The 17,718-nt window shown below is 32.5% G+C and overlaps 1 protein-coding gene across 3 annotated transcripts in view; it reads right to left on the reverse strand.

The window, feature by feature from the left end:
• The window catches only part of LOC146168176 (integrin alpha-6-like), a 69,508-nt gene that overhangs the window by 20,070 nt on the left and 31,720 nt on the right, over nt 1-17,718 (reverse strand). For all 3 annotated transcript variants that reach the window (XR_014494551.1, XM_083382260.1, XM_083382268.1), the window contains exons 11-16: nt 14,637-14,817; nt 3,344-3,495; nt 1,165-1,296; nt 1,025-1,106; nt 815-964; nt 599-754 (exon numbers count right to left, since the gene is read on the reverse strand). Coding sequence is in view for 2 of the 3 variants with exons in the window: in XM_083382260.1 (XP_083238386.1) it covers nt 599-754; nt 815-964; nt 1,025-1,106; nt 1,165-1,296; nt 3,344-3,495; nt 14,637-14,817 (853 nt within the window). In the remaining variant the exon portion in view is untranslated. The remainder of the gene's footprint in view (nt 1-598; nt 755-814; nt 965-1,024; nt 1,107-1,164; nt 1,297-3,343; nt 3,496-14,636; nt 14,818-17,718) is intronic.

Raw genomic sequence — 17,718 nt, forward strand, 5'->3', positions numbered from 1 at the left:
AAAATAATATTTTGTGCATTACAAAAATTTCTTACTGGTTTAAGGGCAAGATTCTGTTGTGGAGAAACGTACTAAGCTCAATTTAAATGCTTCGAATTACCTATCCACTATGGTTTCTAGCTTTAATCAAAGCAAACACTCTGAAATAGTTAAGCAACAACTTAGTTTTGTAGAAATTTTTGGAGGCAAATTGCTTTGTTTTTATGGCCATGCATCACTTACCAGGTGGTAATCAAGGTATATTATTTTTGATTAAAGCTTCCATCTTATAACATTGTCAAAATTAAGCACACAACCATTACAAAAGAGAGTATGAAAGCATTAATGTTAACAAACACTGAATAAGGAGTTCTGTGCTTTGAAACACAATAGTTAGTAAAAACTTAATGTAAACCTAAGAAATAACAGCATCTAACTATTGGGGGATACAATACAACTTCTTATATTACACCTGGTCAAGAATTACTTACCTTTCCTTCTTGTAAGAAAAATATTAAAAATCTTAAACTTTTTTAAACATTTATCAAATCTTTTTCTAAACATAAATGATACATAAAATAAAAGCTACAGATAAATATGTAAAAACATAAAACCATACTTGTGCCAAGGCAATGTTGGGTATTTCTAAATTCATAACTGGAAAACCATTAAGTGATGGCAATGCTGACCGAGAAGTTTCCGTTGAAAGTTTTTTGCCGATCACATCAAAGGTAGCAGACATTTTTATTGGTGAAAGTTTATCTTGGATATCATTCTGAAAACAATTTCAACTAATTGCATATTTTCTTTACAGATTAAAAGCAATTTTACTTACTGCCAAAAACACAGGCATCGTTGAACAGGCCGATTTTTTTTGCGACTGTGGGTAAAGCAACAAGACACCTGTTTTACTTCCCAACATATAGTCTAATGGTGTAAATGTTACACGTGGACGAAGATTATGCCGCTGCCTTGACAAGTCAAGCTAAATAAATTTAGTTTTAACCATTTATCAAAAAATTTAACAAACACACAATTTTAATACCTTTATTGTATATTGTATGGAAACCGACTCGTCAAATATTGTTGGTGTGGATGTATAATTCATACAAAGGGTAATGTTGTAGCTGTATAATTAAACTGTATTGTAAAAGTCAACGTTATTGTATCCTAATAATTACTTACGAAACAATTTGATGTGTTTTTCCAGTTGTTGGGTTGGTGTATGTCAATACATGTGGATTTCCTTCTGGTGTGATGACAATTTTTTTAACAGATGCAGAAAGAGCTGCATGAACATTTACTATGGGCCTTGATCTGACAACAAAATGAAAAAAAAATAGGTTACAAGAAAAAAATATTTATCTACTATTTTTATAAAAAAGGAAAAACACACTGAAATGTGAAAAACTATTGGCATTTTGAAATTGCAAAAGTAATGATTCAATGTTCTTGGGGGGACCAAAATAAGGACAGGAATACTTCTATATGTCAATAACCACAACAATAGAAACTATTTACTCTTTTACCTATGAATCAGTACATGATTTTGTGGCAGTATGGTTAGATTTACTGAGATTGGTTCACACAATTTCTGCCCCAGTTTAAGAAAATTCAGGAAGCAATATGGAGACATGGTGTATATTAATAAATTCGGATTGTTTGAAGCTGTTTTCTTATTTGTGGTTTGCCCATTTGAAGCTTACAAAGAGTTTAGTGAAGAGAATCGGGTCTCCAAAGCTTCGCTTATTATACTAACGCTTAGTATTTGGGTTGTGGAAAAAAGTTTGCGAAACCCCGAAATACAACTATGCAAAATACTAAAAAAGTGGTTACATTTGACAATTGAACATATTGAGTTTGTTTCGACATTAAAAAGATTGTAATACATTCATCCTAGTTAACTTATTTTTCAATGCATTTACCTCGTTTATCCAGAAAACCTATGATATTTTATACAAAATGTCTAAAAAAGTGCTAAATCAATTGCAATTAAATTGATATAACGAAGTATTAACAATGTAGTGAACACAATGAGGAGCGGCTATGAGAAACCATGTTCTAGATCAGGGGTGGGCAACAAAAATTTGCTTTTAGGTAGAAAAAAAAAATATGAGGAATGGCCTCGTGCCCAGTTTGTAAAATGCTGAATGTTAAATTGAATGCTTTCCCACAATAATATCTTAATATAGCAGTTGTATTTAATTTACCTTGCCAGAAGAAGAAGAATGTAGTCATTTACCAGGTAAAATTTGAACTGGTAAATACTGCATTTATTGCAGCGGGTTTAACAAAAAGTAATTTTTAAACTGGATTATTTTTACTTGGGATGCAGTTAAGTAACACACACCATTGCTTTTTGCTGTAAAAATACTTTGTACAAAGTAAGCTTAGAAGTAATGAAAGTTCTCAAGACAAAGAAATGAAATTAATTTTTGTCAGTCACACAGAAAATTGCAATAATAATTTATACCATGCCAGTCGATTTTATGCCACTTCCACACAGGCTTTATCTTTATGATCTTGTTGTGGGGAAGCACTTTACAATTTAGTATTTTGGTTAACAAGGAAATGGGATTGCTAAAAAGAACATAAGCCACTTTTTAATTTATCATTACCGTTAAAATAATTGTGGTGATAATTATCTTAGTAAGAGTTTGTGATATATTTCTATGGGACAATAGATTTATTGAGCTACCATTGATCAAAGCAGATTGGAAATGGGCAAGTGGGTGTAAAAATTTTGCAAGTAAATGGATAAACCGCTTTACTGGGAAATAAGCTTTTTCTGATGACAGGACAAATTGTTTCCTACTTTTGGTGTAAAGACAAATTCCCCTTAAAGGGTATGCAATTTGTTTAGAGTTCTAATCATAAATAGATTATGTGTTTTACAGTGTTGGATTGCCTAGTTTTGTGTTTTTGTAGAGGTTTGTTTTGTCCATATAATGGGAAAGCCTTAAAAACGTTACATTTTCAAAATGTGAACTACTCTAATGTAGATGTGTAAAGCCTCTAAAGCAGAAAAAGGGGATATGACACTAAAATTAAAAGAAAAACTATCATAAGCACAAAACAAGACATAAAATGTACTACCCAATCATATAACAGAGAACAAAACTATGAATGAGAGTTTTCTCAAAGAAATAATGTTAAAACCTATAAACAAAAAGCTTTAAAGGCTAGCAAGCAGCTCTTTAAAAAAAGGCACCTGCAAAAAATACTGACAAAAGCAATTTAATTTACAAATTTAAGTCTGTTATTGCTAGTTAATTTCTACGCATTTTGGAAGACTGATGCACTTCCAGAGCTACACAGACAAGTAATGAAAAGAGTTATTAAACAATTAAAACAAATTATATACCTGTATAAAACAACAGCATCAGACAATGAACCAACTAAAAGGTCAGGATACCCGTTTAAATCCATATCCAATCCACCATTAACAGAATATCCAAAACCAGAAAAGTTAAAGTTTACACTACCTTGACTTGTAAGGTTTTTAGATAGCAGAATCTAGGAGAATAAACAATAAACCACATGAACTAAGTAAATATGAAACATAGTATCTGTACAAATATATGAACAATTACCAAAGTATGTTATAGGCGGGAAATACAGCTTCCGTTTTTAAAGAATGTAAGTTGTAGTTTATTCTTCAAAAAAATGTTGTGACAAAAAAAAACGTTTTTAAAACAGTGACATAACTTTACAGCGCATATCCTAAGTCTAGTTGGTTTTAAGGTGTTTAAATCAAATTTAACAATAAATCAATGGTTACATAATTAAACATACTTATATAGTGCAATGGATTTCAACATGTGTGTGTTATTAAAAACAGAACGATTTACCACAAGGACTATAGGAACAGTCTGAATATCATTTTTGTGCTCATCTAAACAGGCAACTCATATGGTGGCCACTAGGTGCTATAGAAACTGGATGCTTAGAATCTAGATGTATATGTATTTACCATTTGCCTTTAAAGTTCACCTCAAGGATGACTTACAAATTTGTAGTTTAGTCCAACAATAACAATGTTAGGTATGTCTACATATGTTCCAAGCGGAATGAAACAATCTGATCAATGTTCAAAGCCCCGTAAAACTTTATTTTTATCATTAGTTCTTGTTTCCTTGTATAACATGTAGTCGGATTTCATTAGGATAGTAAAGTAGAACAAATCAAACAAATTTTAACCAAAGTTTTTTTATGGTTAGATGATGAGAAAGGTGTAGAAGCTATAGAATATTATTATGTCTAAGACCTTATAATGATGCCATCCATATTTGTTGTAGGCTACAGAATTTAAAATGCCTATTGACACTCGAGATTAGTCTCATATTAAAGAGTATACTAAATCAATTCAGACCAAATGAATTATTCCAAGTTATGAAGTCATTAAGGCAACATATAGACAATGTAAAATTTGCAATTTGGCATACAAAGTTTGGAGTGGCCACAAATGTTAGCTAAACTCAAGCACAGAAAACTAATTTGTAACTTGATGATACATGACTTCATTATGATGTCAACAATAAATAAAGTCATCAATTGACATTGTTTTTATTCAATGTTATAACTAAACATTAAGGCAACATTGCAATATATTATAATCAGTCTGTGCAACTGAGATTATCATCGAAAATTTCTTTTTGGACAGCAATACTTGCATTGACCACGATTTTTCTTGAAAGATAAAATTTCCCATTAGAAACAAAAAAATCTCAAGGACGTTCATTGACTCTTTTAGAAACCAAGACCCAATTTGATGGTTAAAACTATATTGTCGTCAAAACTTATTCTATAGCGTTCATAGCAACTATGCTAATTTTGACCAACACTTTTCAGGCGACATACTGGTATATAGTGAAGCCAGTTTTTGACAATAGCATCTAATTTAATATATATTACAACTAGGGATGATCAAACTAGAATATCAAATCCTTGGATTCGAACCCAAATGGGATTTGTATCCAATACTGCCGTTTATTTCTGGTAATCAGAACCGATATAATTTCTTTTTTTACCGCCGATGGTTGTACCTAATTAGACATCCGCGAATTGCAAGTTTAGATAAAGGCCTGTAGCGGTGGCGAAAGAATTACCGTGCTTATTGAAATGTAGCCTTGTAGTGCAGTGTCAGTGTTTTTTTCAGGCGCCTAATTACTTTAGAGTCTCACGATACCATTTCATGCGATAACCATAATTAAGTGTGAATCGAACATTATTGGGCTTGCGACTATCGTTTAATACCAGGTGCAGAATTTGCAATTTGCTTAAATCGGTTAAGTTACAAAAGTAACATTGCCCATAAAACGCGCAGGTCATGGACAAAATTCGCTACATGGTTACTTAAGGTTAACTTTGGGCAAATATTCAGCGAGGTTATGCACAGCGTAATCATTAAGTATTTGCTATGGCAAAAGTAACATTCTATTCTTTGCCGTACCATACTTGACTGCATAACAAAAAAGTAGAACTAACACAATAAGGTTTTAAAAACAAGACAGAATTGCTGAGGAGTTTATTGTGTAGTGTTGCATTGTATAAACTATATTGGCAAAATATTAGGTGTTGGCAAAAACCTGGACATCTATTACAGTTTACACAACTGCTTCAAATGACAGCAACTAAAGAATGTGTACATTTGGGAGATTATTTTTTTTATTACAAAAGACGCATGTTAACAAATTATTTTGTGAATTATTGCTGGGACTGTGTTACTGCGATATTGCGATATTCAGGATTCGTTATTATAGTTTCACAACCTAAAGTTCTAGAATCCCTTGGGATTCTACTTTGAACATCCCTAATTACAACCAATGTTTTTTTACTCAAACTTTCTCTGAAATAAATGTCACTATAGCAAAACATGAGCAGTTAGAACATATAAATAAAATAATGGATGTCCCTCAAAACTTATTAGTGATCACTGGACAACACAACAATAATTTTAAAAATTATTTAAAAAAAATCATTTTCCAGTAGAAAGGGATAAAAATAAGCTATTTTAATGTGAAATGTTGAATTGTTTCACATGGCTTCTGTGTGGCAATAAAGCCTTTGGTCAAAATTTAAATATTATATTTTTACAACATGATAACTTTTGTGTGATTACTTCGGGGAAAAAATTCCTTCAGACTATACTTATGGGCTGATTTATTTAGGTTACATGTTTTAAGACATGGATGACTAACCTTTTAGCAAAATATGCCTCATTCCAACTTTAAAAAATTTTGATGGCTTACAAAACTATTAAATTTAAGGTGATATTATAAATGTCATAATGTGACGCCATTAAACAAATTAACTTATATACACCCGCTCTTCGAAAGTAAACACGTGCGCAAATATGCAAGTAAAATTCGGCCTTATTAAAATTTAGTTTCATGCCGTAACATGCCGTGGTACAACAACTTTGGGCTGATATGCTCATTTCCTTAAAACTGTCCTTGCTAAACAATGGTGGTTCGATGGATATTGAAATGCGATATTAGACTCGATTATAGTCTAAAAAATATAAGATTACGCCTATCAAATACTGGCTTTCTACACGTTTTGATAATATTCTACACGTTTTGATAATAATAGACAAAACAATTGTTATAAATAAAGGCTACCAAAAGTGAGGACAAGTGGTGGGCCGCACATAAACATCAGGCGGGCAGCACTGTCGGTCGAACATTTATGTTTTAAGACGTCCTAATGACATACTTTTACTGATTTATTTGTAAGAAACCCATTCTCTGTCACTCTATTTTAGCATATTGTCAAGTAGGAAAGGTTATATCTGTTTGAATTAAATTGTTTGACGACGGATAAATTGGTATTGTATCATCAAGTGCCAAATTAATATTTTTTTTGAGTTAATGACGTCACAAATTTGTTTCAGCATTTTGGTTTAAAATACTTTTTTGCTACCGTTAGTATATTCTTTAATACAAGTTTAATTTTGAGCGTTTAATATTATTTATCACTTTTGAAAACAATAACAAATATGGATGACGTGATTAATAAGGTCTTAGACCTGCCAAAGGTTAATAATTTACATATAACTAATTGTTTATGATACTAAAAAACGTTTTTTTTTTTCAAACAATAAAAATAATTATTTGTACATAAAAACATGATCATTCATAATAATTGACCAAAACTGCTTCATCGCAAACATTTGTTTTGAGCCAAACTTGGAAGATTGACATTAAGCTTTATAGGAAAATGCGTATTACAGCTTTAAAGTGTCTGTTGGTGAGCTGAATGCGCAATTCAGACTTATCAGCTTTCATGACAGAGAATCCTTGTTTGCAACAGTATGTGCTTCCAACCTGTGTTACATTCCTAAATAGAACTGAATAGGTATTTTCCGCTAAGTGAGAGTAAACATATTGTATTAACTGTTCGGCATTTGTGTCTTTTCATAATTTAACACTTCAAACTGAAGCTCATGTTCTGCGACTTCTAACTGTGAATGGCCATTTAACATGGAGAGATATTTTCTCAGTTGTCTAGATCTTGTAAGCATTTACAGGGTTCGGATTTTGCACTCTCCCGCTAGCCAATGATAGACAAATCGCTCCTGGTGAGTCGTGATTACCACCCACTGACAAGTTTGCAAAAATTATTTAATGAGCCTTTGCAAAAATTACTTAATAAGTCATGAAAAACATTTTTAAACTTGCCTTTTCAGAGTGTTTATGGTATTACAGCAACATGGACTGTTACCAGAATAAATGAATCCTTAAAACTCTGTCCAGGTTTGTAAATAAATCTATTGGCCGGAATCAATAGCTAGTAATTATAATTAACAGTATCGTTAATTTATTCCACCTGTTTACTTGTGGGCATGGTAAACAAACTTTAACTTTTTCGTTTAAACGAGAATGGAAGTATTTCATCTTGGGTGGATTTTTCGCACTGATTTCAAACATACGTTTAGTTTGTTTCTAGCGCAGAACATTATTTTTTTAAATATCTCAAAATTCAATTTTTTTGAAAAAATTAGGGTTGGGCATTTGACCAGTCAAATAAAATCCCTACCGGTCAAATAAAAAATCGTTAAAAAGGTCAAATATTGGTCAAATACTATACATTCTATAAAAATGCAATTGAAGTTAAAAATAAACCTTCATTTTTAAATAAACATATGAACGTTTTGGCTCAAGTACAATGGTTTGTCCTACCGTACAAAAAAAAGCAATGCACAGCATATATGGCGCTTACTAATGACTAACATATTACTATTTTATACACATAACTTGGGCCATCACCATAGAATTTTTTTTCGGTATTTTCAATTATTCCCCCCTTCTACAATCCTTGGGGTCCATAACACATCAACAGATTATTAACACCTACCGGGAAAAGAAAAAAATGCATTTTCTAATACACAGTCACTCAATGTAAGCATACACAGTCACTCAATGTATGTTCATTCTTTGGAATTTTACTAATATTTTGTCCCATTAAGATTCCTTTTATTTTGCTTAGCTTTTTAGTAAAACCTTTTTGTAGAGAAATGCCAAACATAGGACTCCACTTTCCTATTCCTCGAACAAGAAAATTTTCTAAGGGGCGTAACGTTTGTGATATCACATACTTACGGTGGCAGCACAACTGTTGTAGCAAAAAGGTCTCTACTGTAGGTGCAAATTTTAATATAGTAATGTCTTATACCTACACCAATCTCAAGCAAGTTGTTTTATTTTAATCCTAATACAAGCTGTTCTGAATTTTCTTTTAAAAATAACACTTTTTAAAAATAATAACATGCCATAAGCCAAATCTTAGAGTTCTTATTATCATTAAGTTATATTACGAATTGATGAATAGGGTTTTAGATTAGCACGTTCTAGCTTTCGCATAATCAAATGTATTATTGGTTGCATAATGTAATGTTTTCCGTGCTGTTAGGCTGTTGAAGCAATTTCCAATTAATTGCGTTCGTGCATTGTGTCCCATAAGTTCTAATCTCTTAATCTACAAACAGTCCATAAATATAAGTTCATAAATGCTCTTTTACAACCTTTTAATTCCGATTGTAACCAATATACTTTTGATTGTGGAGTTGACAGGTATCATTTTTAAACAGACGTAACCTTTACCAACCAATAGAACTCATGCGCAGTTGCGCCGTTCTGAAGAACTGTATAGGGTTAGGCGTCAGGCCCAATACACATTCGCATAGTCTAACTTATTGATATCTAAAATGGTACTTCATCGCTTGTCTTTGGTCACACAAATTTGAAAAAGATAAGTAACAATGTTACTGATTAAAATCTGGCATTGCGGAACATTTATTTTTAACTTTTTTTTCTGCTGTAGTGCTACAGAGTGCTTGTTTAAACAACATTGATACTAAGGTTGGAAGCTGTTTTTACATCTGGAAATTAACTACTTAATGACGAAACAATAATTCAAAAACCTGATGTGCTACAAAACATGAGGTCATTTTTCAGAATCAGGGCCAAAAGACTTTTAAAATCAATCTATCACGTTTCCGATTAAACAACAAGTTGTAGGATAGAAATTTTGACCTGCCAGCATTTTTGGCAAGTGATATTTTGTCTGGACGAGTTCTGAATGGTAAACACTCGCACAATTGGCGAGTGTAAATTTCAAATCAAGGCATGGTTTAGCAGAAGATCTTTACAGACTTTAAAATATTTCGAAAGTCTGGAAGACAATCTATCTTAGTTTTTACCACAAATAAAGATATACACTTAAATTTAAATATTTGTAAAAAGCTTTGCCTGCACTAAACGTTTCTGGAAGCAATGGTTTATGCTGTTTAAGTGCTGTGTTATATCAACCTAAAAGATAAAGTCTAACACAATAAGATCGGCGTTAAGTGGCATTTTTAGTTACTAATTTGCAACACTTCTCACCAAAAGTTTCTTCTATCACAACTCAACCATCATACCAATAAATTGTAAATATGTTTTGTAAATATGATCTTTATATTCTGCATTCATGCTTTCCAGAAACAACTGAAATTCCCTGTGTTTTTAACCCCTTTGAACATATTTTTCACAAATTTTATTACAACTTGCATGACTTGCATCATTTTTATGGTTTTAGGACAAATTGCATCATTTTTATGGTTTTAGCACAAAATGCCTCTAGGTGAGTAATAAAATACACAGTTAGAATATCTGGTGAAAATTTAATTCTTGTACATAGTTTTAAAGGAGAGCTACCACACTTTTTGCGATGCCTATCATTGGAATGGAACCATCTGTTTTTAAACCAATTAATTTTTACAGTGGTGGGTAAGTAAGTCTAATTGCGGAGAAGTTTAAGCACTGCTTGTTTGACATCAAACCATGAGCAATGCATTAAAGCGAAACAAGCTAACAAGATCCTTCTGGAAGGTCATATCTTATCAACATTTGAGCAGTGTCATTCATGTCTGTGCTTTCATCAAAGGCAATATAAAAATATTTTAAAGTTATCTGTTTTTGACAAGTTGCTGTGATAAATCTTCAGCAATATATTTTATTTTTTTGCCATAGTGTTTCGAGAAAGACTAATGTCTTCAAACAAACATATTTTATCTGGAAGGATCACTTTTGCCACCTCCTTCATACACCCTCTAAAAAATTCTGTTAAACGGTATTGCACAGGATGAATTTTTTTCACAATGATATATGATGCAGTTAAAGACTTTTTTATCGATTGAATGCCTTTTTAAATGCTTTTGCTGTGTACAAAGAGAGCTTTCTAATTGCCTTAACTTTCCCCTCGACTTTCTAACAAATCCAAAATATTTTTCTTTATGTAAGGTTTTAATTTTCGCCTGAAGTTAACGATTGCACACTAATCGGCTTCGCAGATGGTGCCTGGCATGAGTGTCAACAACAATGCACATGTTCAAATTTGTGTCTAAAGGTTCGCTTTAGCTGGACGTTAATTGGGTTGTTTCCGACTAGTTTCCTTTATTTATGACGTCATTAACGTCAGACGGAAAAACATGAAATTCCCTAAGTTTAAAATTTGGGACAGCCCCTATTGGGATTTCTGGATACGCCCCTGATTACATTGTGAATAAACAATTTGGCAATATCAAATTTAATATTTTTTTTTGACAATTGGCTGAAAAACAAGTGCTTGCATGCCATTTTTTAGTAGGTTTGCATATTTGCAGCATGTTAGACACGCCTGTGCTAGACGCAATATTTTCTCAGGGGATTTTTTGACACTTTCCGGCACATTTCCCGTGATGAATAGAAAAAAATTGATGCAACTGCTATGGGGTTTAGGCCTTTTTCACAAAGACGTAATAGCCTACATGGGAAAGTATGATTGAGACTTGGCTGGTTTGTAGGTGGTGGTTGGGTGACCAATCCAGTATTGCACCTATGAAAAAATGTACCCAGTTTTGTATGAAATGTGTTAACTTGGACAATTATTTCTTCACTTGACTAAAAAGTGTTTTTTTGTCAAAATTTGAATGTTAGGTCAAAATAGTATTATTAGATTACGTGCCACATGTTGGACACCCTGGCATTAACCAATTCTAAGACATTGTGTTGCATTTACATACAGAGTCTCATTGAAGTCCAACTGTTCACGAAACAAATTTTTAATTTTCTTGTGCAGCATTTGAAGTAGGCAACACATAAATATGTATGTTGCTATTTTATACCAGTGTAGCTAAATAATTTGTAAACTTAAATGCATGTGTATTTCTAAAACATTTCTCACATTTGACTTACTTTTAGTTCAGCAATAACCTTATCCAATAAATTAAATGTACAAAATGATAAGAATGTCAGTTTGTGATAAAATCAAGGGTGACGCCAAGCATTAGGGATGTTCAGATTTAACTTTTATTTGAAAATTTATGCTTTTCTGCTCGATATCCCATTCTGTGTCACATAAAAATCAGTTTCATAAGTTTTCAAAACAATCAGACCACATTTAGGGGAATCGCAGACTCCCCAAATTTACCATACAAAAACCTTTAAAAATTTTTTTTTGTATTAAACAATGGTAATAAAGAATCATTAATCTAATTTATAGTTTTATGTAACATAATGTATTCTTAAAGCCCCTAAAGTCATACCATACCCCTTTTTTATAGCTGTCATTTAATTTATCACATATATACAATAAGATATATTTTAACAAATTGTTTATTATAAAATACAAAGTATTTTAATCCACAGTGGATAAAGAAGGAATATCACAAAAGTATAACAATGTCACAGTTGAATAAATGTATTAAGGAAACAGCAATGAATAGCTTTCTTCATTTTTTAGCCAAGTTTTTTTTTTAGAAAATCTGGGGATGATCGCCTGTGATCTTCAACAGGCTGCTGCAAGCTTGCACGTTGCTAAGGATTGTTGGCTTATATAGTAGCATAATCAGTGTTTATTTTACCTCTCTTTTTGCGGCATCATTCACAACTTTAACAGTAAGTATCAACAACTTCAATGTAACCATAATCTGATGACCGTGAATCAGAAGAATGCTTGAGCCAATCACATTCCTGATTGAGTAGCGCAAAAATAAACCTGGGCCAACCAAATCCTCTAAAGTGGTATAACTGTTGATTTACTAATGCAAAACTGAAATGCCTTAATTAAATTCTTCAGGTTTAGCAGTTGAAATAATTTTTTGGGCAATTTCTGCCTACTTGTCGTTGGTCATTTGTGGAACTTCAACAAGATACCAATGGTGACGATGAAGCTCATTAAAAGCAGCGTCGATGAAATACTTTAAAGGTTAAACACATTTTTAGCATTATTGTATAACCCATTTTGGCTTACAGCTAGCATGGAAAGTGGTGCACCAATCCAATGACTTGAATTGATAACAAAGTGGGTGAAGGTGCATTTAAAAAGCTTCATCGTCACCTTGGTATCTTGCTGAAAAATCTGTCATATTTTCCTTGTTTATTAATTATCCACAAATGACCAACGAAAAGAAGGCAGCAATTGTTCAAAAACTTCTCGCAACTGCAAAAGACTGAAGAGTTTCACCAAGACATTCCAGTTTTGCATCATAAAATCAACAGTTTTACAACTTAAGAAGATTTGGCTGGCCCAGATTCCTGGTTTATTTTTACACTACTTAATCGGGAATGTGATTGGCCGAAGCATTATCCCGATTTGTGATCCTCATATCATGGGTCAAAAAATTCGTTTGTATGTACTATTAAAGTAGTGAATGATGCCCCAGAAAGAGGGGTAAAATTAAACACTGCTTATACTGCTATATTAACGACAATACTCAGCAACTAGTAAGCTTGCTGCAGACTGTTGAAGATCACAAGCGATCTTACCTAGATTTAAATAAATCTTGGCTAAAAAATACAGAAAGCCATTCATTGATGTTTCCTTACTGCATTTATTCAACTGTGACATTGTTATACTTTTGTTATACTCCTTCTTTATCCACTGTTGATCAAAAAATATATTTTATTGTATATATGTGATAAATTAAATGACAGCTCTAAATTGGGGTAGAGTAGGACATTAAGAATACATTATAAGTTACATAAAACTGGAAAATAGATTAGTGATGCTTTATTGCCATTGCTTAGTATAAAAATTACAAGGTTTCCATGTTTCTAAACAAAAACACAAAGTATCATGTTAGGGGAAGTCCCGGGATTTAGCAATTTAACTTTGGGGAGTCTGCGGAGCCCCTAAATGTGGTCTGATTGTTTCGAAAACTTATGAAACTGATTTTTATGTGACACATAACGGGAAATCAAGCAGGAAACCTAAATTGTTAAAAAATGTTTAATCTGAACATTCCTAACCAAGCATATCTGTGCTGCCATGTGCTAGACATCATATTCTTTTAAATATTTTTTTCTGAAAACACAAAATTGACATCTTTTTCTTAAATGAAAACCAAAGCAGGTTTGAAAGTAGCACACAAAATACATTTAAAATAAAATACTACCATTTTAAAGTAAAAATGAAGTGACATTTTGTTGACCAGTGTAATCTTATGCAGAGTTTTGTCTAGCTAAGGTTGCCAGTTGTCTGATACAACCTTTTCGCTCTATCAATAAAAATTCTAATAATAGGAGTGAAATTCACAACTAGGGATATTCCAATATTGGATATTAAGGCAACATATTATGCCATGTCAAGTGTTACTATTGATGATCATTCAAGACAAGGGTGGTATCGGTTCGGATCTAACACCAAACTGAAATAGGTATTTTAGCCAAGGTTTTTCCAATGCAACAATAGTTAGCTTCATTAGTAAATTTCACAGAAAAAAAAACACTTCACATTTTAAGTTACCAAAGACGTGTAACGGTGAGAATAGTTGCTGCTAACTACCTGTAGAAGCATGTACAATTTAATTTAAAGAGATTAACATGTAATGGCGCCGTTTTGTTTAAATAAAATATATATTGTGTTAATTTTATTGAATGTTATGCTAAAAATTACATGAAAACCTTGTTTAATGAATACATGCACACACATATGTGTGTTAACAACTGTGATCTAGCCCTTCTAAAGCTGCTTTTTGAGCAGTCAAGTAAGTAATTCTGCAATTAGTAATCTAAACCACAGCTGATTATGAAAAAGTTTACTAAACTTACTTTTAAATATATATTCATATAATTTATATATATATATATAGTAAAAACTTTGACAATGAGTTTAACTAATGTGATTTATTTTACTTGATTTGGTTCCGATTGAATGCCAGCATTTGGATCACTGGTTCCATGGTAAATATACACAGCACCTGTACCTTCACCAAAACCTGGTGCACCAATAGCAATATCATTTGTTCCATCCATATTAATATCTCCAAGATTAGTAATAGAATTGCCAAAAGCAGAATCAATCGGTCCATACAACCTTCAAAAACATAAAATTGACATGAATAAATGTGCTGTTGTTTAGAAAAGTAACGGTTGTTTAATTAATTTTATGTTGCGTTGATTTTATGTAGTTTAAATGCCTAGGTTTGTACCACATCTTTAGAGATTAATGTTTGTCCTAAAGTAACCTTTGAAATCAGAAATAACATAATAATTGCTTTTCTTGCGAAACCTAGATTCAAGTTTCTATTCCTTCTGAACTCTTCTCCGACTTAAACTGAATTTTATGAAGGTTATGATGTCATAAACGTATTTACTCAACCTGACGTTTAGTTTTAACAATTGTTTGTGACGTAACTTAACCGAAGCTTCTCGTAGGTGGGAGAATATTTTTGGCATTATATAAGGCGGCATATTTTGAGTGTAAAAGAGAGGAAGAACAGAAATGAAGAAATACGTTGAAGTGCCGACAGTTGCTATCAAGTTTTAATGCGTTATTTATTTGACATTGTTCCTGCTGAACAAACCTTGAAAGTACTAAATGACTATCAAACGTTGAAAGATAGAATGACAATGCCAGAATTTGAGTTCTGCCAAGATTCCGGTGATGTCTGCAGAAAAATTGCTCGAGACAACGTATTCCAGCAAATGTTTCCAGAGCTGCATTGCATTGTCAATTCCTCTAGCAGCCGCCTGGCCAGAGCGAGGATTTTCGACTCTATGTCATGTTAAAACCAAGCAACGAAATAGGCTACTAGATATCACACTGAATGCTCTAATCAACATTTTGATAAACGGTCAGGAGCAGCTCACTGACGAGGATGCACAAAAGATAGCTGAGAAGTGGCAAAAAACAAAGGACCAACGAACAGTGACAGTGCGAGCATTGAAGGCGTTGGAATCTGCAAACGACGAAGAAATGGAAGCTGGCGGATGGGAACGGGATTGTGAATCTGTTTTGTTGCATGAGATAGAACCTGAAAAATTTGTTCTGTGATTGTGCACTGCCAGTAGCCTAATAAATAAATGTTTAAGCAAATATGGCTATTTTTTTTTTTTTGGTATAAAATGAAACACTTGCGGTCTCTTAAAAGTATTTAGCGATCACCCAAACCAAACCTTGCGCATGTGCATATTAGTAGTTTTCTTTGCCATTAAGTAAAGAAATTATCTAATCCCATATACAATTTTTTGTATCCTGTGAACCTATTCATGTTTTAAAAGAGAGAGTTGGCAGGGCAAAATGAAGCAATGTGACATTCTTGCTGGGCCATCAATGAAAAAAAATAATTGTCAAAATTGTGTTTGTTTTTTCGCAAAGATGGTTAATGCCCCCTCTCAATGCTTCAATGTTGATTTACTTAAAAGTTTGTCAGCATCATACTTTTTATTGTAGACATAGGGGGTCAGCGATGGACAACATCTGTTAATCGCCCTAAACCAGAATATGTAAACCTGATGCGACCAGTGCAATTGTCCATCTCAAAAAGACGAGGTCAGCCACATAAGAATTTTGTATTCGCTTTGGTGGAGGGATTGTGCAATTTCAATGTAGATATTTTGATAAGTTGTTACCAGTTATATGCTTCACTCTAGTCTCGGCCTTATCGCGCTATTCAAGCAAAATTGAGTTTACATGTTGTATCATGGAATAGTATGACACCTTTAAGCTAATATATTTTCTTCAAACGGTTTACAAAAACACACATTTGAAAAGCACACATCTTGCTTAACAATGATAGGTGCACAAGTGTTTGATGGATGTTGAAATGCGACATTATACTTAATTATAGTCTCAGAAAAAATATAAAATTAGGCCTACGTAAAATACTGCGCCACTCCATGTTTTAATATTAGTCGAAATGATTGTTTTAAATAAAGGCTACTAAAAGTAAGAATAAGTGGTGGGCCGTCTATAAACATCAGGCGGATTGGACATCCCTGGTCTAGACCTTAAAAATAGACTGCCAAAATAATTATTGAAATCGTTTCATGACTTTGTATTGCTCGAATCCCTTTAAAGTTTACCACGCAATTATTATAAAACATTCAGAAAATCTCCTATGTTCTGTAGTAAAATCAAGCAATATTCCTCATTTCGTACTGCTTTTTAACAGTTAATGAAAGATACACACACATACATGCTCAACAACTATGATCTAGCTGATAAGTATTCTACAAATTTGGTGGCTTTCAAATGAAATTGGCATACTATATGAAGACTTGCAAAGAAGAAAATCATATTGGTGAATTGTATAATTATATGACAAGCTGTGAAGAATATTTTCCAGCGCAAAATTTTGCAACTAAGCATATTAAGTGATTTGTGTAATTTGTTAGATTTTATTCGAATAAATACAGCTCATGCAACTTAACAAATATATAATACATAACTATTTGTGGTTTATTAGTTAAGTCGGTCAGCTTCTGTTACGCTCTTAATCATAAGAACTTTGACAAATGAATTCAGCGAAAACCTGCCAAGCAAATACACCGGCTCACATTTGGGTTATTAATTACAAAAGTTTTTAATAAAACAAAACTAAATAGACCATGAAGGGACATTCTTAAAATGCGAAAAGAGTACCAATTCATTTTACAGTTATTGGAAAAATATGGAAGTTGTTTCTTTCAATATTAAAGATGTTTTACAAGGGGCTAAAAACAGGCAAAATTTAAGATATGTTTCAATTCACACTAATTAATGTATAAGGTAATCAAAACTTTTTTTTGAATAAAAGAATCTGCCTGAATCTAAATGATGAAAAACAAATAATGCAGACAAGTTAAGTATGAATAAATCTTAAATCAACTTGCTTGGTGATTGATAAACATATTTCCCTCCTAGGAGCATCATCAGTATTATTTGAATTAATCAAGGTTGGGGAGCGAAATATTTTTATTGTAGAACACAAAAACAAACTGATAAAAAAAGTAC

Source organism: Ascidiella aspersa, chromosome 1, assembly GCF_963924565.1.
Source record: "Ascidiella aspersa chromosome 1, kaAscAspe10.2, whole genome shotgun sequence".
Lineage (NCBI taxonomy): Eukaryota > Metazoa > Chordata > Ascidiacea > Phlebobranchia > Ascidiidae > Ascidiella > Ascidiella aspersa.